Source organism: Hippopotamus amphibius, chromosome 3, assembly GCF_030028045.1.
Source record: "Hippopotamus amphibius kiboko isolate mHipAmp2 chromosome 3, mHipAmp2.hap2, whole genome shotgun sequence".
Classification (NCBI taxonomy): domain Eukaryota; kingdom Metazoa; phylum Chordata; class Mammalia; order Artiodactyla; family Hippopotamidae; genus Hippopotamus; species Hippopotamus amphibius.
In genome coordinates, this window is record NC_080188.1 from 20262713 (window position 1) to 20285103 (window position 22391).

At 41.6% G+C, this 22391-nt stretch overlaps 1 protein-coding gene across 11 annotated transcripts in view; it reads right to left on the minus strand.

Moving 5' to 3' along the window:
* APBB2 (amyloid beta precursor protein binding family B member 2) overlaps positions 1-22391 on the minus strand; it is a 360089-nt gene that overhangs the window by 171253 nt on the left and 166445 nt on the right. For all 11 annotated transcript variants that reach the window (XM_057729829.1, XM_057729823.1, XM_057729827.1 and 8 more), the window contains one exon: positions 6444-7262. In XM_057729829.1, the coding sequence (XP_057585812.1) occupies positions 6444-7262 (819 nt within the window). The remainder of the gene's footprint in view (positions 1-6443; positions 7263-22391) is intronic.

Here is a 22391-nt window from a genome sequence, read left to right on the forward strand (position 1 = left end):
TAGAACTTTCCAAAAATAATTGAGCAAAATCATTTTCTTCCTTAAGTTCATGGGGTGAGACAAAAAAAAAAATCTTTTTATACATCTTACCCCTGAGGTACTAAAATCTAATTTGGAAATCACACCATCCGTCCCAGAACACAGTGTGTCCGAGCTATTTTGGAAACATCTCACATCTGTCTTCTTGAATTCCTCCTGTCACATCATGGAACTCTCAACTGAGAAGACAAGACAGGAAAGCTAGTGAATCACTAAAGGGTGTTTAAAAGATTAACATTAATTCAGCAGGACAAATCAGCTGAACACTGGGCCTTGTCTATATCCTGGATTTTTTTTTTAAAGGGATGGGAGCTTTCAAAAAGAAATTTAAAAATAATTTGTGGTTGAAATTACCAAAAGCCATTTGATATAAAATGAACATTTAGAAGAAGTTTCTGAAAGTGTTAATAATATAGACCTGTTCAAAGCTCTAACACTCTTAAGCTAGCTAAGATCAGAAATAATTAGTGTTGCCAACTGTGTGGACATAATCAGGTTTGTGCCTTGGCTTCTGCCCTCACCAGCTATCCAACTTGCAAAAGAGTTCCACTTTGCTCGCCTCAAGACTGGAAACCAATCAACTTACGACATCAAAGGATTCAAACTCTCCAGCAACATGGATCAACTGGCAATGGAAGGCAAAGTGTGAAGGTAAGTGAAAACAAAATGGTCCTTTTCCTTAACCCTGGCTATTCTGACTTGTAGGCTTAAAGACTCAAATATTGATAAAAAGAATGTTTGTGAGAGACTGAATTACTGGCCCCAACTCTTCATCTCTCCCTGGAGCCTAGAAAATAAATAAGAGTCACCCTATCCAGGTGCTCTGAACAATTATTTTATACAGCGGTGCTTACTTTTTCTATTTCTATAGCTGTACTGATGCAGCAAACCTTAGAGAGTATGCACATTTGCGGTCCAGGTCCATCTACCCAACCAGCAAACAGATAACATTTATGGAGCCTGTCACTAGGTGATACGTATTGTGTAAAGAGATTCACATCCACATGTAACGAAGACTTAGCTCCCGCTTTCATGGAGCTCCAGGTCTAAACAAAAACTCTCCAGCAAGGTTACAAACTGCTGAGAGGAATGTGATAACAGAGGCTTGCAAATATTTCCTTGAGGTACAGAAAAAGGGCTTTCAATAGCTCAGAGGGTCTGGAAAGGTTTCAGAGGAGCTGACATTTGAGCTAAAACTCAGCTGCTTACAGGAATGGAAAGATCCTCTAAAATAACAATCTTTCAGATTATCAAGATAACCTAGTTGAAGTGGATAAAGTCTGGTGTATTCAGCCCCTGGTGCCACAAGCCTAGGTCTCAGAACTATGATACAGTGGAAGAGAGCTGGATGCTATGTCCAAAGACCTTGGTTCAAGTCCCAGCGTGGCCATCTGAGTGTGAGAGAGCGCCACAAACAATCTGGCACCCAGAATTTCACTGTGCCTTTCCAACAACTGGTTAATCAGTATCCCCCCATTATGCGGCAACATCATCAAGTAATAAAATATGTACTCAATATCAAAATCAGACATTGATTAAAATATAACATCAAGTGATTTACTCAATACATCAGGGCCTTTTGGGGATACAGAGATGACCTCCATTTTTATTTAATTAATCATTATTTATTTACTAAGTTCACCTGCTATATTTCAGGCACTAACAATACAAAGATGAAGACAAACCAATCCATGCCCTTAGGGTGCAGAAAGTCCTAACTAAAATCAGAGCCCAAAACATAGGTAACTCATAACTAAGAGAGAAGTAAACGTCTATATCCTACTGCTGTACTGCTAATGATCATCACTAATAATAATAAGCACTAATATTTATTAAGCTCTTGCTATATGCCAGACACTATTCTAAGAGCCTTTCAAAGATACTCTCACTGAATCTTCACAATAGATCTATGCTAAAACCCTACCAGCTCCCCCATTTTACAGTTGAGAGGCTATGCGAATTGCCTGCAAGGAACCCAGCGGAGGTTTGAACTCAGGAAGTTGACTCTAGAGTCCATTCTCTCAATGATAAATGAATGCAGCATTAGGCCCACTGTCACACCATCTAGATTTGGTTTTCTCTGTGTATATCCTGGCTTTGTACACTTTAGTAATGAACCTAATTTTGAAATGGCTATTCCACAAGATCCATCCAGTTTCATACTCTGTATCTTCAATTTCATTAAGCCCCAAATTAAACCTAAGTTACCTATTGGTACAAACTAGGTACCCAGGTAGCATCAGAATGTTGTCTTTCCTAAGTTTTCGTGAAGCAAACATAAATTGCCAGACAATGAATGGAGAGACTACACACAATCTGATCAACCTATATTTATCTGAGCCATCACGCTTACCTGGGGCCACCGAGGGGACTGCATCTCTGGCAAAACCTGAACAGACTTAGAGTTCCCACTTTCAAGTACCAAAACGATGCAACCCTTGCCTTTAAAATCAAGGTCAAGGCATTCTTTTGACCTTTTCTAAATTCCTATGAAACTCAGTAATTCCACAGATGCTTTATCCCCCTCTTCTTATAACCTCTTGCTTCTCAAAGGACAGATGACATAGGAGGAAAAAAGGAGGAACACATAAACATGACTGACTGTGCCAAAAAAGTTACTAACATGCTGGTGCAGGCAATTCAGAAAGAAAAAGGAAAGATAAAGTGGTCCATCTCTGGGCTGGGCGGTGCATTTTATTTTATAAATAGCATTCTAACTTGGAAAGCATGCCCCTAAGGTAGAAATGAGTCTGTCCTATTTTTCCAGGCTCCTCAAAGCACAGTCTACAATCCAAAGATAAATGGGTCAAGATTTAGTCATAAAACATACACCACTGTGATGAGTATTTGCTTAACACACAGTGAATAAGTAAATATGTACACTTTGTATATATGTATATATGTACCATGGCACTGAATACTAGTATCTTACAAAATACTTGCTCTTATTTCTTTCAACAATTAGTATGTGTTTATTTTATTTATATATACATATACACATATATACTATACAAAACATATACTAATGATTTCACCATTAGAAGTGAAACATAAAGGGTTTCATTTAAATTGACTGTGGGACTTCCCTAGCAGTCCAGTGGTTAAGACGCCACACTCCCAATGCAGGGGTCACAGGTTCGATCCCTGATGGAGGAACTAAGATCCTGTGTGCCACACGGCACAGCCAAAAATAAAAAAAAAAAATTTGACTGTGATCACTGTGAACACTAACGGTATGTTTCACTGGAAAGATGAACTCAAAAGAAACACCAATGCTGAGTCATCAATTATTTTATTTTACCACTAATTTATGTGATCTGTGTGATGATGAAGTAAAGAGGTGTCTTTTCAGCTGGAGTTCACAACTGGCTCTAAGGAAATTCCAAAAGAATTCCCAAATATTATTCATAGTAATTTTCTGAGACACTGCATTATGCTGAAATAGACAAGAGATCCCCAAGTAACCATTTTGAAGGGATGGCTTCTAGCATTTGTAAAAGCTCAATCTCACAGCTTTAGAGTTAGGTCACAGCTAACACACTTGTTCAAGCATAGCTGATTCAAAATGTCTATCTTTAGCGAGCCATCACAGGCCATCACCACACTGCCATTCTTACTCTAAAATTCAAGGTCTTCAAAAGCGACTTTAAGAATGAAAAACGAATGTATCCTCTCAACATGTCAGAAAACTCTCATCCAGTTCCTATGACATGCCAAGCCCCATAACGGGTTCTGTAGAGAAACCCAGCAGCAAGTAACACCAGGACACTAAGCAAATGAGTGGTGAGCCGAGGGGACCCTGGAGAGGCCCCCTGGCGAGAGTGGCAGTGGGCCAGGCCAGTGCACAGGTTCAGTTTAAACGTGGCGCTCTCCACCAGCCCTTGACACCAGCACGCAATAAGCGAAGGGGCCAGGGGTAGAAATACCCTAAACATTCCGCAGCGAGGGAATCATTAAATAAAGCATGGAGCCTGAAGAGGGTGGAAGAGCGTGCCTAACACTTAAATTTAGCCTGAGGAAGAAAAATGCTATGTCCTGGTATGGACTGATCTGCAAAATACATACGTTGGTGGAAAAAGCAAAGCATTCATGAAACAATGTAATGTAAGTCATTTTTTTTCTTGTTTTAATTTTTACTGTGGAAATTTTAAAACATACAAAACGAGAGAGAAGAGAATAATAAACCCTTATGTACCCCCTTTAACAAGGATCAGCTTATGGGCAAAATCCCATACACAATATTATATTAGAATATACTATACTATACTACTATATTTCAGTATGTATCTCTAAAAGGTAAGGACTCTAAAAATATCATTACAAAACCTGTGTAAATTAAAAAATGTATTATAAATGTGGGTATATGCCTCAAATGGCTTCTGAAAACAAATACTAAAAAAAAAAAAGCTGTGGTTGTCACTGGAAAAAAGGGGCCCAGAGTAAGGAACTAAGGAGACTTTACTGTTACTTAATACCTTTCGGTAAAATTTAAAATATAACTACAGGAACTTTCCTGGTTGCACAGTGGTTAAGAATCCATCTGCCAATGCAGGGGATACAGGTTCAATCCCTGGGCTGGAAAGATCCCACATGCCACGGAGCAACTAAGCCCATGCGCCGCAACAACGAGCCTCTGCTGCAGAGCCTGTGAGCTACAACTGCTGAAGCCCACATGCCACAACTACTGAAGCCCACGCTCCGGGAGCCCGTGCTACGCAACAAGAGAGGCCACCGCAATGAGGAGCCCTCGCGCCGCAATAAGAAGTAGCCCCCACTCGCTGCAACAACTAGAGAAGGCCCCTGTGCAGCAACAAAGACCCCACGCAGCCAATAAATAAATAAATAAATATTTAAAAATAAGATAAAATATAACTACAAAAGAGCGCACAGTGCCTGGAAGAGCAGCAGAAAGGCTGTCATGTGAGCAAGACAGCATGGCCTCAGTGGAGGGCGCTGAACACACAAGGTCGAGTTTGAACCTGAGATACTCAGAGTTGTTTATACAGATTCAAACACTTGCAGGTGACAGTGTCCATCGGCTATATGACGATTCTCCGAATGTAAAAAGTAATAGAAAGTTGTGAACTCAGTGATATTACTAAACATACTTGCAAATCCAATAATGTGCAGGTCTAGACGTTTATGAGATGAAATGGGCTCATCTCAACCTCCCTATTGTCATATACAGCGGCTGATGCCAGGGATGAAATTTATCAGTTAGAGCACTGTGATTTTTAAAGGGCACTTCAAAAACACTTATTTTTTTTTTCCTGAAACAAGTTAATGTCTTCCTTTCTCCTCTTTTCCTCTCTGTAGTCCTTGTAATTTCTCTGCCTTATAGGTTGGGAAAATGTCATTTCCTTCCCTGGTGGTTCTATCTGTTACATCTGTATCACATTAACATAGCCCTGGGACCCACCAGACCCGTTAGGTTAAAGAAATAAGCCTTTGTGTGTGCTTGTTTACAGTGAATTCAGACACAATACAGTTCTCCAGTCTTTTAATCTTTTTTTTTTTTTTGGCACACGGGCTTAGTTGCTCCGCGGCATGTGGGATCTTCCTAGAGCAGGGATCGAACCCGTGACCTCTGCATTGGCAGGCGGATTCTTAACCACTGCGCCACCTAGGAAGCCCCTCCAGTCTTCTAATCTTATGATCAGTACAATGGGGGCTATGAGATGATGAGACTGAAAGCAGCTGGTGTTTAGGACCCTGCTCATGTTTGTGACAACGTTCACTCTTCTGAAAAATCCAAAGATGATACAAATATAGACAAAAGTCAGGAAAGACTGGTCTCAACTAGACTAGTTAAAATCCAAAACTTCTGAATATATGTTAAAAGAAACACCACTTTCTCACTTTCAAATATCACTTACGGCTAACAACATTTTCCCCAGTAAAAGTCAAAAGGGAAATATCTTTAATGAATAGACTTTCAACTTCTTAAACCTTAAACGTTTCGTTAGCTTGAGCATAAATAAGTTTTTTCCGAGAATTTTAAAATAGTTGGTTCTCTTTTTCAGGGTACACCCTGCCCCCGGCAACTGTCTTTTTTAAATTATTTTCCTTAACAAAACCCAGTATTTCTAGATAGTGTGTAGAAATAGCTCCCCTAACCACTGGCAGTATAATTTCTAAATAGGTGATGTTTTACTGTACCTAACTCTAGAGATTTATTTCTTCAACTTATGTATGAATCAAGAATGAAACTGCTGAGGAATCTAATGATATTTTCCACACAAATTGCCCAATTCTACGCAGGCATAAGAACATGCCCAAAAGGCTCACGCTCTCCACCTGCAAATGAAAATTTGTGGCGAGGGGGTCAGTGTAGAGGTTAATTCCATCAATAAGGGAAAACACCAAAAGAAAGCGCCACAGCAGGCGACACCTTTCCCGGGTACCTGTCTCGTCCGGGGAGCTGGGGGAGGCGCTGTCTTGGGACAGGGTCGTCCAGCTGGACTCCTCATCGCTCGGGGCCAGGTTCTGGATCCGATGGAGCGCACAGTCGGTTTTGGCCCCCGTTTTAGGATGATCCTTCTTGGTCTCTGGGCTGGATGATACTGTGGCTATTTGGCCATCCTCAGGGCTGAACTGGGGCTTGTTTGGTTTTTGCAACAGCAAATCGCCATTTCCAACGACGCCGGTAGAGGCCTGGCCCTGACCTAGCTGGGCCTTCTCTTCCACAACCTCATGCTGGTTGGCCAAGTTCTGCTCAGGTTCTCTGGCCGAGGTTTCCAGGTCTGCATAGTAATTCAGGAAGCTCTTGGTTCTCCGGGGCTGGGAGGGTAAAATCTCGCAGCCGGAGGAATCCTGCGGATGGGGCTCTTTACCCTCCAACTTCTCAGAAGTTATGTTGATGACTGCAGTGGGGCTGACGTTTCTGTTGGGGTCCTGCTGGCCTTGTTCTGCAGCCTTCCGGAGCTGGTTCTCCCCATTTTTCACCAGCTTGATGTTGGCAGAGCCGTTTCCCAGCAGGGGCTGTGCGACCGGATCCGAGAGGCCCATTGCCGCCTGGATGTTAGTTAGTGCATATTTTTTCCTGCATTTGGGAGGTGTGCTGTTCTTGGTTTCTGTGTGTTTTATTTCAGCGTTCAACAGTTCATTGTGGGAGGAACGGAGATTAAGGGTGTTTGGTGGTGTGGCCGGGCTGTTCCGATTCGTGACGTCTGTGGTTCCGCTGCTGGCCATAAACACTGCCAAAGTGTCTACACCTGAGTCCGCTGGAAAAAAAAGGAAACTGGTCACTAGATGCCTGGCATGATTAAACTACTTAGCATACAGAGTGAGCAAACATTTCTATACAGAAAATTGAAAGAACTAATGCTTCCGTTGCAGTTTTGTAGAACTGACCCATTTTCCCCTCTCTTTTCACTGTGTGCTCATACATTAGACACGAGCATATAAAAGGCTTAATGTGGATACACAAAAGCCAATTTATAGAAAAGCTTGGAGGTCTGAGGGTCCAAATTTTACTTAGAATAAAAAAGTATCTCTTTTGAATTCATATAAAAGCATTTTCTTCCAGCAGCTGGTCTTCATTTTTTCACAACCTTGAAAATCATCCCCTTTCTAAACATTTACACCACATTTCTATTCTGTCGTTTCCTCAGGCAACAAAAAAGTTGCTCAAAAATCCTCTGGGGCTCCAGCTTTCTTAATTAACCTGAAAGGTCACTGTTCAATGCGGCACCACACATCCAAGGTAATTTTTCTCCACCATGTTTAGAAATTGTGCTCTGAACGCCAGGAAAAATCAAACCTGCATCAGAATTTGATAATGTCGTGTGAACATTTCTGACCTGGGCTTATTGTTTGTACTAAACAGAAATTTTGGAGAAATGACTTAATTGCTCAAGAACATACACAGGCACATAAAACTGTTACTAATAATGCAGCATTGAGCCCTTGGCTACAGAGGTGTTAGAGCCCTCAAAGGAGTCTGAATATATTCCACTGAATTAAAACACAGACTCAGCGGTTTGCAGTCACCCCGTGCCCTTGCAGCACTCCTAGGAAACTATCTGACAGTTGCATTTATCTCAAATATTGTTCACACCATCAGTGATTTGTTCCATGTGTCTCTTGCTAGGAAGAGAGAAAGGTTTCTCAGACTAGAAGGGAATAAATTTCATCAGCAAGAATTTCTAAGGTTTCAGATTTCTCAGTCTATGAGGAATGACTTCTTTCTTATCTGATCCCTTGCCCTCCAGAGACCTCCATGGGCTCTAACCCAGCAGAAGATAAACCAAATCACAACTCCCAACATTCCTGAAATCGTACTGTGACAACTCCCTCTTCCTCCACCAGCCAAAACACAGACCTTCACAGGGGAGGAAAGTAAGAATGCTCTCCTGTTCGGGAGCTTAGAGGTATCCCTTTCCATCATCCAATACTCAGGATGAGATATTTTAGAAAAGAGCCACCCACTCATCCTAGAGTCTGTGTGCTTCTTGGAAGCTAGGGAACATCTGTACACTCCAGGCAGTATCCATATTTACAACAGAATGACCATGTGGCCCACAGAGATCGCTAAGGCTGTAACCCAAAGTGGTTAGACTTTGCGTCCCATTCTTTAGAATCATTGTTTATAAGGATTCCTGTTTAGCCAGCACCTACCGCACTTGGGCTTCATTGAGAAGCTAGTGTGTTTCTCCCTTTGAACACTACTCTAATGACTAAATTAAAAAAAAAAAAATTATACTGTTTTGGCTACTACTACCATTTTATAGAAACCATGTTTCAATTTATAATTCAACCTCACTCCAGAGCAGCATTTGATATGAAAAGGATCCACCTTGAGCCCACATGAAGTTTTCCCTGAGGCACATATCCATAACACAGGCACACAAGAGGAAATAATATTTAGACTTCTGGGTATTTAGAGTGACATTATTATAAAAAATCTGGCAATCTGCCCACCTTTTAGAAGGTATGGCAAAAGAAATTTCTATGAGGCTATTTTATGATGTTAGGTACCATATCCTAGCAGTGTTATTAAGGAGAAGTTTTTATTTGCTTTGCTTATAATCATAAACATTTTTGGAAAGAATATGATCAAAATCTCTTGGTAAGTTAATATTGAAGTGGCTTTTATACCCTGGATGTGACAGATAAAAACTTTGAGCCAATAGAGCTGGAGGAATCAGGCGCCCTGACTTCAGACTCTACTACAAAGCTACAGTAATCAAAACAGTATGGTACTGGCACAAAAACAAAAATATAGATAAATGCATATACACACTACCAAATGTAAAATAGATAACTAGTGGGAAGCTGCTGCAGAGCATAGGGAGATAGGCTTGGTGCTTTGTAATGACCTAGAGGGATGGGATGGGGAGGGTGGGAGGCAGGCTCAAGAGGGAGGGGACATGGGGATATATGTATACATATAGCTGATTCACTTTGTTGTACAGCAGAAACTAACACAACATGGTAAAGCAATTATACTTCAATAAATATGTATTTAAAAAAAAGAAATATAGATCAATGGAACAGGATAGAAAGTCCAGAGATAAACCCATGCACCTGCGGTCACGTAATCTATGACAGAGGAGGCAAGAATATACAATGGAGAAAAGACAGTCTCTTAAATAAGTGGTGCTGGGAAAAACTGGACAGCTACATGTAAAAGGATGAAATCAGAACACTCCCTAACACCACACACAAAATCTCAAAATGGATTAAAGACCGAAATCTATGACCAGATACTATAAAACTCCTAGAAGAAAATATAGGCAGAACGCTCTGTGATATAAATAGCAGCAAGATCTTTCTTGATCCACCTCCTACAGTAATGAAAATAAAAACAAAAATAAACAAATGGGACCTAATAAAACTTAAAAACTTTTGCACAGCAAAGCAAACCATAAGTAAGACAAAAAGACATCCCGGGGAATGGAAGAAAATATTTGCAAATGAAGCAACTGACAAGGGATTAGTCTCCAAAATATACAAACAGCTCATGCAGCTCAATATCAAAAAACCAAACAATCCAATCAAAAAAATGGGTGAAAGACCTAAATACACATTTCTCCAACGAAGACATAGAGATGGACAAAAAAGCACATGAAAAGATGATCAACATCACTAATTATTAGAGAAATGCAAATCAAAACCACAGTGCAGTATCACTTCACACTGGCCAGAACAGCCATCATCAAAAAATCTATAAACAAGAAATGCTGGAGAGGGTCTGGAGAAAAGGGGACCCTCCTACACTGTTGGTGGGAATGTAAATTTGTACAGCCACTATAGAGAACAGTATGAAGATTCCTTAAAAAAACTAAAAATAGAGCTACCATATGATTCAGGAATCCCACTCCTGGGCATATATCTGGAGAAAATCCTAATTCAAAAAGATACATGTACCCCAATGTTCATTGCAGCACTATTTATAATAGCCAGGACATGGAAGCAACCTAAATGTCCATCAACAGAGGAATGGATAAAGACGATGTGGTACAAATATACAATGGAATAGTACTCAGTGATGATGATGATGATGATGATAATAATAATAATAATAATGCCATTTGCAACAACGTGGATGGACCTAGAGATTGTCATACTGAGTGAAGTCAGACAAAGACAAATATCACAATATCACTTATACGTGGAATCTAAAAAAACGGTACAAATGAACCTATTTACAAGACAGAAACAGAGTCACAGATGTACAAAACAAACTTAATGGTTACCAAGGAGGAAAGGGGTGGGAAGGGATAAATTGGGAAATTGAGATTGACATATACACACTACTAAATATAAAATAGATAACTAATAAGAACTGACTGATAGCACAGGGAACTCTACTCAATACTCTGTACTGACGTACATGGGAATAAAATCTAAAAAAAGAGTGGATATATGTATATGTATAATTGATTCACTTTGCCGTACAGCAGAAACTAACACAACATTGTAAATCAACTCTACGCCAATAAAAATTAATTTTAAAAAATTAAAAAAACAAAACAAAAAAACTTTGAGCCATGTTTTCATCAACCCTTTGTAACTCTTCTGCTTGCTAGAAATTATAAAAGGGAGGTTTGGGAGGGTAAAGTTAGAACAATGGGACCATAAACAGCTCTGTATATGCTGTTTTTATAGATTGAAGCCCGAACAGAAGTTCAGTATATCTTAGATATTAAATGATAATATCATCTGGAAGCAAAATAAAAGGTTCAGATCTAGATCTAGAACTAAGGCAGCAAGTTAGTCCTACAAAGACCACAGCTGTCTCTAGGAGTTAATATATCAGCCAGGCAGTCCTTTGGGTTCAAAAGGGTCATGAAACAGGTAGAGATTAGCAACTTCCTAGAAAGACCAAGCCTGCAGGAGAGGCTCCCAAAAGTGGGGAGGCAGTGCCCATGAGGATGAGAGGACAGAACTCAGGTCAGAGAGATGAAGCACAAGCCCAGTCTATGCTACTTCTTAGCTGTGTGATCCAGGAGCCCAGAGCCTCAGTCTCCTTGCCTGAAAAAATGGGGACAATAATAGTACCTGGCTGTTTTGAGGATTAAAATGAGAAATGGCTGCTAAGAGGTTAGCACAGTGCATAACAATAAATGGGAGCAACCCTCAGCCTTTTTATCCAAGTGACAGAGCACAAGGCTGTCTGCCAAGGCCCCTAAATTAACCAGCTATTTAGTCTGAGTTGTAGCAATGGTCTTGTTGCAGAGACACACCGAGAGTAAAGAGGCTAACAAAAAGGGATAAAGAAATTGGGTCTACAGGGGTTTAATTACGAAAAAAAAAAAAAATCCTCAAATTTAAGAGGAAGGAAGTATGTGGTTCTTTTTTTAAAGAAAGAAAATCTTATAATGTCTCTTTAAACCTCCTAATATTTAGCTGTTTTCTTCAGTCTAAAAAGCCTAAGTCCAAACTCCTTGACATAACAGACAGTTACTTAAACTCCCCATTTCTTTACAGTAAAATCAGGATAATAATAGTATCTACACCTCACTGAGCTTTGTTGAGGACTAAGAGAGGTGGCTGTCAAGCACTGAACCTAATACCTGGAGTACTGTAGGAGCTCAGCACACGTTAGGGATTATTATCATCTCATAGCATTCCCCTGCCCCGAACTCTTCTGTCTCTGACCACCATACCTCCAGCCATCATGTACTGAGCATGTTCTTCTTACCTGCCACAGTGCTGGGAGGGCGGAAACCAAGACACACAAGGTCCCACCTGCTAAGTGCTTTCAGCCTCACACAAACACACAAGGTGACAGAAAGCAACCAGGGTGCAAAGGGGTAAGTGGTTTTCCCACTTCAGGTTGGAGAGGATCTGAAGGTAGGGGCTGGATTATCATCTGGGGAGTCTCAGCAAATCAAGAAATGAAAGGAGAGGTGGGAAAGAGAGAGGAGGCGGGATCGGGGAGAGAGTCCTATAAGACCTGCTCCCAGAGTATGGACTTGACCCCGAGGCAGAGAAGATCATCAAGTACTTCAACAGCAGCAAGAATGAATCTGAGGCTGAAGTGTGTGTGTGTGTGTGTGTGTGTGTGTGTGTGTGTGTGTGTGTGTGTGTGTGTGTGTGTGTGTGTGTGGGGTGCTCCATGTGGTGGAGGGAAAAGGCATCTTTCCTCTAACATGTTCTCCAAGAAGGAAAGGACTCTGATACAAGGCAATACAGAAGCAATCTAAATTAGCCATTAAAACATCAGTGGCTGTCAAGGAAAGCATAGAATAAGGTAGATAGATGGTATCTCCCTAACCAGAGAGGGAGGCTGGCTCCATCTTCATGCTCTTCTATCTGGTGTTAGAGCCTGACTCTGCCATTTACCAGAGGAGAGCAAAGCCCAGGCATGGAGACCAGCTGGAAGGCTACTGCAATAGTCCAGTCAAGACAGCAGGGAGAGGACGAGGTGGGCACGAGAGACTTAGGTACAGGGAGAAAGCCTTCCTCTCACACTGCTACAGTGCCGGCTCTGGTCATTCGTGTCTTGACCAGGGCATACGATGAGGTCTCCATTAGCCGCCTGGGTTTAGAGATAAGGACTGAAAAGAGCCAGGTGCACTGAGTGATTATAAGAACAGTGGTGGCTTCTGTCATCAGTTTCAGGAGGGTGGCAGAGACGCGCAGAGAGTACCCTTCACTAGAAAAAAAAGCAGGGAGGGAGAAAAGAGCAGCTGGAGGATGATCCAGAGTTATAGGAAGGAATTTTTCTTTTGTAAAGTGAGAGTCCAAGCCACGTTTTATTTCTTATAGGCTGGAAAAGCGGAAGCCAGCAGAGAGGAAAAGCAGAAACACAAAAGAGGGACAGACCCGTAAGGCAGAATCCCGATGACGAGGGGAGAGGAGGGACCAGAGCAGATGTGGGAGAGTGAGCATTGCCCAGGATGTGAGACGGGAGGAGCAGGAGTCAGGATGGGGACAGGCACATAGGTCACAGCGCTGACACAAACCGAAGAAAAGCAAAACTGAGAGCCTCTATTTCTCTCTATAAAGATAAAGTCTTCCCCTGAAGGAAAGCAGTTAGGGGAACATGAGGAGAGGGACAAAGTTTAAAAACAGCCACAATGGAAAAAACACAAAGTGAGTGACTTAAAAAAAAAGAAGAAAAAGAAGTTTGGTGGCATAAAAACAGACACATAGATCAATGGAACAGAATAGGGTCCAGAAATAAGCCCACACACATATGGTCAATTAATTTATGACAAAGGAGCCAAGAATACACAACAGAGAAAGGACAGTCTCTTCAACAAACAGTGTTGGGAAAACTGGACAGCCACATGAAAAAGAATGAAACTGGACCACTATCTTACACTACACACAAAAATTAAGTCCTCAAACAAAATACAGGACACCGGTCCTGGCCATGATATTTTGCATTTGACACCAAAAGCAAAGACAACAAAAGCAAAAATAAACAAGTGGGACTACATGAAAAAAAAAAGCTTTTGCTCGGCAAAAGAAACTATTAACAAAATGAAAAGGGAACCAATGGAATGGGATTTTTAAAAAGGAAAGAAATAGGCACAAAGGGGGACATGATTAAGGTGTCAGATGTGAACAGTAAGGATGCCCTCCAGGATCTGGCCTGGGGAGGGCAGGAGATGGAGCCGGGAGGAGGGTGAAGAGCTGGGGGAAAGGAAAGGGCCAAGGGGTCAGAGGTCTCTGAAAGGTAAGGGAATAGGTGTGTCAGGAACAAGGAAGTGCTCCAACCCCAGCTGTATGCATACCTTGGGGAGCTTTAATGGTACAGATCAACTGGTTTGCACGACAGAAATAGAGATACAGATGCAGAAAACAAACATGTGGACACCAAGTGGGGAAAGTGGGGGCGGGGGGGTTGGGGTGGGATGAATTGAGAGATTGGGAGTACCATATATACATTACTAATAAGAAAAAATATCAAATTGTACACTTAAATATATGCAGCTTATTGTATGTCAATTACATCTCAATAAAAGTTCTTAAAAAAAAAGTACAGAAGCCTAGACCCCACCCCCTAAGACACTCCCAAATTCTGATTCAATTAGTCTGGGACTGGGCCCAGTCAGGGTATTAAGATGTTCTTTATGTGATTCCAATATGTGGCCAAGGCTAAGAACCACTGCAATAAGTGAGAGATTTGGGGAAAAAAGATGCTCCATGTGCATGTTAATGATTTCAGAGGCTCTTGGATACTCTGGTCACGCGTGTCATGTTCCTGGTACGTGCACACGTTCTCAGCATCCCTGCCTCCTTCCTGGCAAATTTCTACTCCTCCTTTACGATTCAGGGTAGATGTCACCTCTTTGGGAAGCCTTCTCTTGCCCCTCCAGACAGACGCCAGGGCTGCTGCTTCTATACCCTTCATAAACCTATCTCCATTTCTCCATAAACACAGCAGCATTTCTCACACTGTTTTATTTTTAACCTGTGTGAGTTTCCCACTAAGCTGCGACTTCCAGCAACAAGCACAGCGGCCTGGCATGTGGTAGGCACCCCGTGAATGTTAGTAGAATAAGCTATTGAACAAGATGAAAAAGACAAGTGTTTCATTAACATCTCAAGAAATGTTTACTTGAAAAGCCGAGGTAAGATTTTTGCGTTTCTTACTAAAGACTGAAAGGAAACCACCATTACTGTCTAAATAGTCAACAGTAAATTCATTTTTCCTTTCCTTGAAAAGACTAATGCTCCCAGGAAGGGAAAAGGTGATCAGCGCTCAGTTAGCTTTCCCCGCGTGCAAGCAGCAACTGGACAAGATTTAACATCAAACCCTTCAATGTTCTGTCTAGACCAATTTATTTTGCTCCTGAGTCTCAGCTCAAGAAAATTCCTGTTCAATTCTGTCATAACTCCCCAAAGAAGAAAAGACTATTTAGAGGCAAAAAGCCTTTTTTTTTTTGACCCAGAGCAGACTGGTGAACTTCTCTGCCAAACGTCACTTCTCACCAGCTATGATCCCATCAGCTCAACATTCTCTGTGCTCTGGTGTGAAGAAAACCGGAGGCCCAGCAGAGGCTCCGGTGCACACAGCACACGTGTTCCTGTCACCCTGTGATGCCCGCCACCCAAGTCTGGGCCTTCCTCTGTTCCTTACCTCCCCCTGTTTACCACCTGCATCATTAATAACACTGAACAGAAGAGATTTAAGTAGAATGCGAAACAGGAACATAACAATAATGTAAATGTAACAAATTATGTTGAAAAATAAATGCTCTATGGATGTGGAAATGAAGGCTAGAAGATGAAAGAAGCTATACTGAGACTCTAATCAAAAGCTGGTGCATTTAAGCTGGTTCCATGTTTTCTCTACCTCACATGATTTTACGCTAGTTATAGATCAAAGACAACTTGGTATATTACTCCCTATAAACTGGGGGATGAGGGCAAGTTAAACCCACTAATGCTGAGGATTCATGGCATGGCCATTCTCCCAAATTCCCTGCCTAGAAACCTGCAAATAGCCCTTCATAAGTTTCTTTCCTTTTTTTTTTTTTTTAAATATATTTATTTATTATTTTTGGCTGTGTTGGGTCTTCATTGCTGCGTGTGGGCTTTTTCTAGTTGCAGCGAGCAGGGGCTACTCTTCGTCGTGGTGGGCTTCGAAGCCCACCATGGGTTTCTCATGGTGGTTGCTTCTCTTGTTGCAGAGCATGGGCTCTAGGCGTGTGGGCTTCAGTAGTTGTGGCACACAGCCTCAGTAGTTGTGGCTCATGGGCTCTAGGGGGTAGGCTCAGTAGTTGTGGTGCACGGGCTTAGTTGCTCCATGGCATGTGGAATCTTCCCAGACCAGGGATTGAACCCGTGTCCCCCTGCATTGATAGGAGGATTCTTAACCACTGCATCACCTGAGAAGTCCCTGTAACTTTCTTATCCTACCGAATTCTGTCAATTTTACTGGAAAACATTTCTCCAATAAATTGAGCTCCCCACTGCTCACCTTCTTCGTGGCTGCGTTCAGGCTCTCATCACTTTAAGTTTCCTTCTAAATCTCCTAAGCATAACAGTCTCCTAAACTCCAGTTTGCCCTGACACAGTTCGCCCTCTATAATTCTAAAAACAAACGGATTGTGCAATTCGCAGCTTAAAAATTTCTACTGGCTCCCCGTTGCCCAAATTCAGCTCAGTATACAAGGCACTTCAAATTCTCCTCTGCTAGCCTAAATCTACCCTTCCCATCACATCTCCTATCACTGCACCTCCCCCTCCTGCCGTGGTCCCTACATGACAGCCACAGTGAACTTTCCTGTGGATGCCAAGCCTCTTCACAACTCTTCACCTCTGCATATAGAATTTGTTTCCTCTGCCCAGGAAGGTCCTTTGCACTCATCTGTTCTACCCCTGCCCTATTTCCTGCCTGAAAACTCCTATAAATTCTTCAAAACCCAGCTCATATGTCCTCCTTAGGCCTCTGACTCCTGAACACAATCCTCTGTGCTAGGTGTGTGACACGCAGTTCACATCAGCACGTCTATGCTATACTACAATATCAACTGAGAGGTCTCTCTCCCCTTCTACACTGCAAGCACCTTGAAGGCATTGACTGTTTTATTCATTTTTTATGAGTTTTATTGAGATGTAACTCACCAACCATAAAGTTCACCTTTTTAAAGTATAATTCAGGGATGTTTAGCATATGCACAGAGTTGTGCATTCATGACTACAACCTAATTGCAGGACATTTGGATCACCCCAAAAGGAAACCCTATACTTCTCAGCAGTCACTCTCTATTCCTCCCGCCCCCAAGCCCCTGGCAACCACTAATCTACTTTCTGTCTTCGTGGGTTTTCCGGTTCTGGACATTTCATATACACAGAATCACACGATACGTGGTCTCTGTGATTAGCTTCCTTCACTGAGTGTGTATCCTTAAGGTTCACCCATGCTTTAGTATGTGTCACTACTTCATTTCTTTTTAGGATCAAATCATAGTCTACTGTATGGAGAGACCACATTTTGTTTATCTCTTCATCAGTTAATGGGTACTTGGGTTGTCTACACTTTTTAGCTATTATGAATAATGCTTTTCAGCCATAAAAAAGGAGTAAAATTGAGTTATTTGTAGTGAGGTGGATGGACCTAGAGTCTGTCATACAGAGCAAAGTAAGCCAGAAAGAGAAAAACAAATACCGTATGCTAACTCATATATATGGAATCTAAAAAAACAATACTGATGAACTCAGTGACAGGGCAAGAATGAAGATGCAGATGTAGAGAACGGACTTGAGGACAAGGCAGGGGGCGTGGAGCTGGGATGAAGCGAGAAAGTAGCACTGACATATATACACTACCAAATGTAAAATAGCTAGCTAGTGGGAAGCTGCTGCATACACAGGGAGATCAACTCGATGATTGCTGATGACCTAGAGGGGTGGGATAGGGAGGGTGGGGATATGGGGATATATGTATAAATACAGCTGATTCGCTTTATTGTACAGCAGAAACTGGCACAACAGCGTAAAGCAGCTATACTCCAATACGGACGTCCCTGGTGGCGCAGTGGTTAAGAATCCACCTGTCAATGCAAGGGACTTGGGTTTGATCCCTGGGCCAGGAAGACTCCACATGCTGTGGAGCAACTAAGTCCATGCGCCTCAACTACTGAGCCTGCACTCTAGAGCCTGCGAGCCACAACTACTGAGGCTGCGTGCCTCAACTACTAAAGCCCACACGCCTAGAGCCCGTGCTCTGCAACAAGAGAAGCCACCACAATGAGAAGCTCGCGCACTGCAGTGAAGAGTAGCCCTTGCTCACCGCAGCTAGAGAAAGCCTGCAAGCAGCAACGAAGACCCAACGCAGCCAATAAATAAATTTTAAAAAATTATACTCCAATAAAAATCTGAAAAAAAATAATGCTGCTATGAACATTCATGTACAAGTTTTTATGTGGACATACATGTTAAATTCTCTTGCATGTATAACCAAGAGTAGAACTGCTAATTATAACTCTCCTGTGATATGTACACATATATATACATACACACCATATGTATATGCACGCGCGCGCACGTGTGTGTGTGTGTGTGTGTGTGTGTGTGTGTGTGTGTACAAAACCTTGTGAGGAACTACCAGACTGTTCTACAAAGCAGTTGTACTATTTTCCATTCCCACTAGCAGTGCATAAAGGTTTTAATTTCTCTACATTCTGGTCAACACTTGCTATTGTCTCTTTTTGATTATAACAATCCAAATAGGTGTGATTTAATTTTGATTTGTATCTCCCTTTCATTTTTTATATTCCAGAGTTTCCAGTTCCTTTTACAAAGCCTGGCACATAAGAGCACTCAATAAATGTTTGGTTCATTAATCATTCCCTCATTTATTAACTAAATATGTTTCATTCATTCATTAACTAAACATTTCCCGAGCATCTACTACATGCCAGTTACTCTTCTCAAGGCCAAGAACACAACTGTGTACAAAATAAGCCAAATGAATGAAGAACAAGCAAACAAGTGCCAGTAACCCCAAGGGCCACTTGTCAGTACAAAGGTAGCTCTGCTCCCAGATGTCTGGAAGGTGAATGGGACCCAGGACTTTGCCATCACCTCCACATCTATCCATCATGCTGTCCTGAGTATAACTCACAACGATCCAACATCAGTTCAAGAGGCTCAATTCCTATTCCAGAGCCCAGTATATGTGCAGAGCTAAGAGTGTGACAAGAGCTCGTATTACTACTGCTGTCACTCTCCTGCACGCGTGATGGACAAACATCTATTATGGTCTGGCAGGTATTTGATCCTTTTCTGGTAAAAACTTCACAGTTTTTCTTGAGAATCAGCCTTCCTCCACGCTCATTCATTCATTTGACAAATATTTTTTAGTGCACTACTATGCGACAGATACAGCTCTAACTGCTGAGGAGACAGCAGTGAACAAAACTGACACAATTAAAATATTTGCTCACACAGCCCCTGTGTTTCAGGCAGAGATGACTCTACCCCTTATTCATGAGGTCCATGGCCCAGGCCCAACCGGTCAGAGTGGCAAATCCCCGTGGCTATCGTGACTGGTTCAAGGAAAAGCATGTCACCAACCCTAAGACTTCTGCAGGAATGATCAGAAGAGAAGTGCTCTCCTTTCTCTTCTTCCTGAACTAGATGATACAAGCCTAGACCTTTAATGGGTCACGTTGAAGAGACACCCGTGTATGTAAGATCTAACAAACAGGCAGACAGAGCCTGGAAACAGAGAGAAAGTGAACACGCCCTAACGACACTGCTGGAATCCCCAAAACAAGTCATGCCTGAAACGTGAGGCTCCAGGACCTCCAGGGTGTTGAAGCCAACAGATTTTCAGCAACTAAAAGAGCTGTGGTTAACATAATGCACAGAGTATTTTTTATGAAGCCTAACTAATATTAGGTAAGCCAGGGTCACTTTAATTTCATGGCTAAGAAAGCTTTCCTCAAACCCTGAGACACAAAGATCCCAGCACTGAGATGTAACCCCATAACTCAGGTGACATCCTAATACAAACCCATGCCGGAGCCCGGAGGTAAACCTGCCCTTCGCTCTTCTCTCTTCTGCGACCTCTAGCCTCCTGTCAAAGAAAGTTTGTCGGTAATGACAGGAAACGCCTCTCTTCAATAACCTGCTGCTCTCCCTCTGCTCCTGTGACATGCTTATAACATTGGAAATTGACAAATGGGCCCAGGGAAGCTCAATGCCTGCCCAATTGTAACATGAGACTTCACATTTTCTTTTTTTCTTTTCTGCTATACAATTTTACTTCCACTGAGAAGTTAACAGCAAAACTTCTACCCTGAGGAATGCTGCCTTTTGAACTAGACCTCAAAGTACTAAGGAAATGAAGTAAACTCAGATTTTTTTTTTCTTTTAAGAAGGAGAGGCAAAATAAAGCTGGTTTCCTGAAATTACTCATGAAAGTACACGCTCAATGTGACGAAAATGATAAGAACTTCTCTATGAACGAAGGAGGCAAAGGATACTAGGAGGCAGCTTGCGTCCCTGGGTCTGAGAGGTCACAGGATTAGAACCTTAGAGGACAACTTCACACCGCTTGTTCACAGGGCAAACTCCCCAGGCTCTAAGAGAAAGGGGTGATTTCACCCGCTCGATCTGATCCACCTAAGGGTTTCCCATGCCCCATTCAGCTAAACTGCCCGAGGGCGCGCTCTCTTCAAAATCCTAAATGGATCTGAGGAAAGTTAAGAAAGATGTACCAAACCCTTTTCTTTAAGAAACTCAGACAGGGTAGTGACAGCATACGTTATTAACTAAACTCCAAATGGCTAAAGTACGCACAGGGTCTTATGAGAAGGTATTGGGGGACTTCCTTGGTGGCGCAGTGGTTAAGAATCCACCGGCCAATGCAGGGGAAAAGGTTCTTAGGGTCCACCAGTGGACAAGGAAGAGAAAGGCACTCCAGGTGGGAAAAAAACCCGGCATTCCAACATCACACCCAGCAGATGTAGTCACCTTCGGATATTATACGCTTATCCCAAGGATATTTTTTTTCTTTCTTTTTTAAAAAAAATATTTATTTATTTATTTATTTAGGCTGCTCTAGGTCTTAGTTGTGGCATGCGGACTTTTTCAGCTACATGCAGACTTCTTAGTCGCAGCATATATGTGGGATCCAGTTCCCCAACCAGGGATAGAACCTGGGTCCCCTGCATTGGGAGTACGGAGTCTTACCCACTGGACCACCTGGGAAGTCCCCCAAGGATATCTTCTTTGCTCAATTTCTAAGCTGTTTTCATCATTTCATCTTCTTCTAAATGATGTCTTCTGAAGATAAATATTTTTTTTAATATAGCTCTAGAGTGTTATGGCCACGTTTGTTAACATAGTCAGTGATCAAGCTGGTTTAGTTGAGGAAAAGTAGATAAGCTAAAGTAACAACATAGATTTTCTTGAGTAACTGATAATCTGGCCTCAAGTCAATTCCAATCCTTGAAATACGGTAATTACTCGACTATGACACAGGCTGAGACCTATGTGGAAGGGACTCGTGTTGAATCTTGAAGCTTCAACAGGAATTTTCCAAGGCAAATAAGGGTATACACATTCTGGTATGTTTGCTTTTTTAAAGGTTCCCTGTAGTTACAGCTCCTGAGAGTTGAAAAACGGGATTGAAAGCAAACCTTATCCCAGTTATTGGTCCATACTCTTCCTTCACTAGCTGCCATTAAATTTTCAGGTAAAAATGGCCGGAATGATACTCCAGTGAAATAAGAACACTGTTTTCCTTGTAAGCTGTGTTACATCCTATACCAATGCATGATAGTAGTAGCTGCTGTTAAAAACCATGCTGGTTTCATTGTCTCATATAGCTACTAATGAATAAAGCAATTTAGGTAACAACAGGAAAAGTGAATAACTGGTCTAACAAAATATAATGACAATAAGAAATTTCTGTAAGTCATTTGATTAGTTCACCTCTACTTAGAGAAAAACACATCATTTATATATTTGCCAGCTTTATTCTTATGTTTCCATGCTGAGTCTATCTTGCAATGTAATAAAATACTTTAAAAGCTAAAGAATTCCTAGAAGTTCTTCTGAACGCTTAAAATGTATCTTTTTAAAGGACACATATATTTGCTTTGACTTTGCAAAATTAATAAACTTACTCAGATACGTATTTACAAAGAAAATCTACTCCCCACCTCTAAATTGGCTTCTAAGAATTGCCTCTGAGTTCCTAATTTTCCTGTGTGAATTTAGGTTTGTCACATTGTTTTTAGCTATTTTTAGTAAAAGGAAATTTCCTGTCACTCACCTACCTTTACTGAGCTTAGTGTTTATTATGTTCTATTTTAGTTCTCTGTTGAGATGTAACACACAGTGTTATATAAAAAGAGAAACGGACTTGGACATACTTATTGAGCTTAATTTTAGAATTTAGGGACATTAACATCTATTTGTCATGGTTTAAA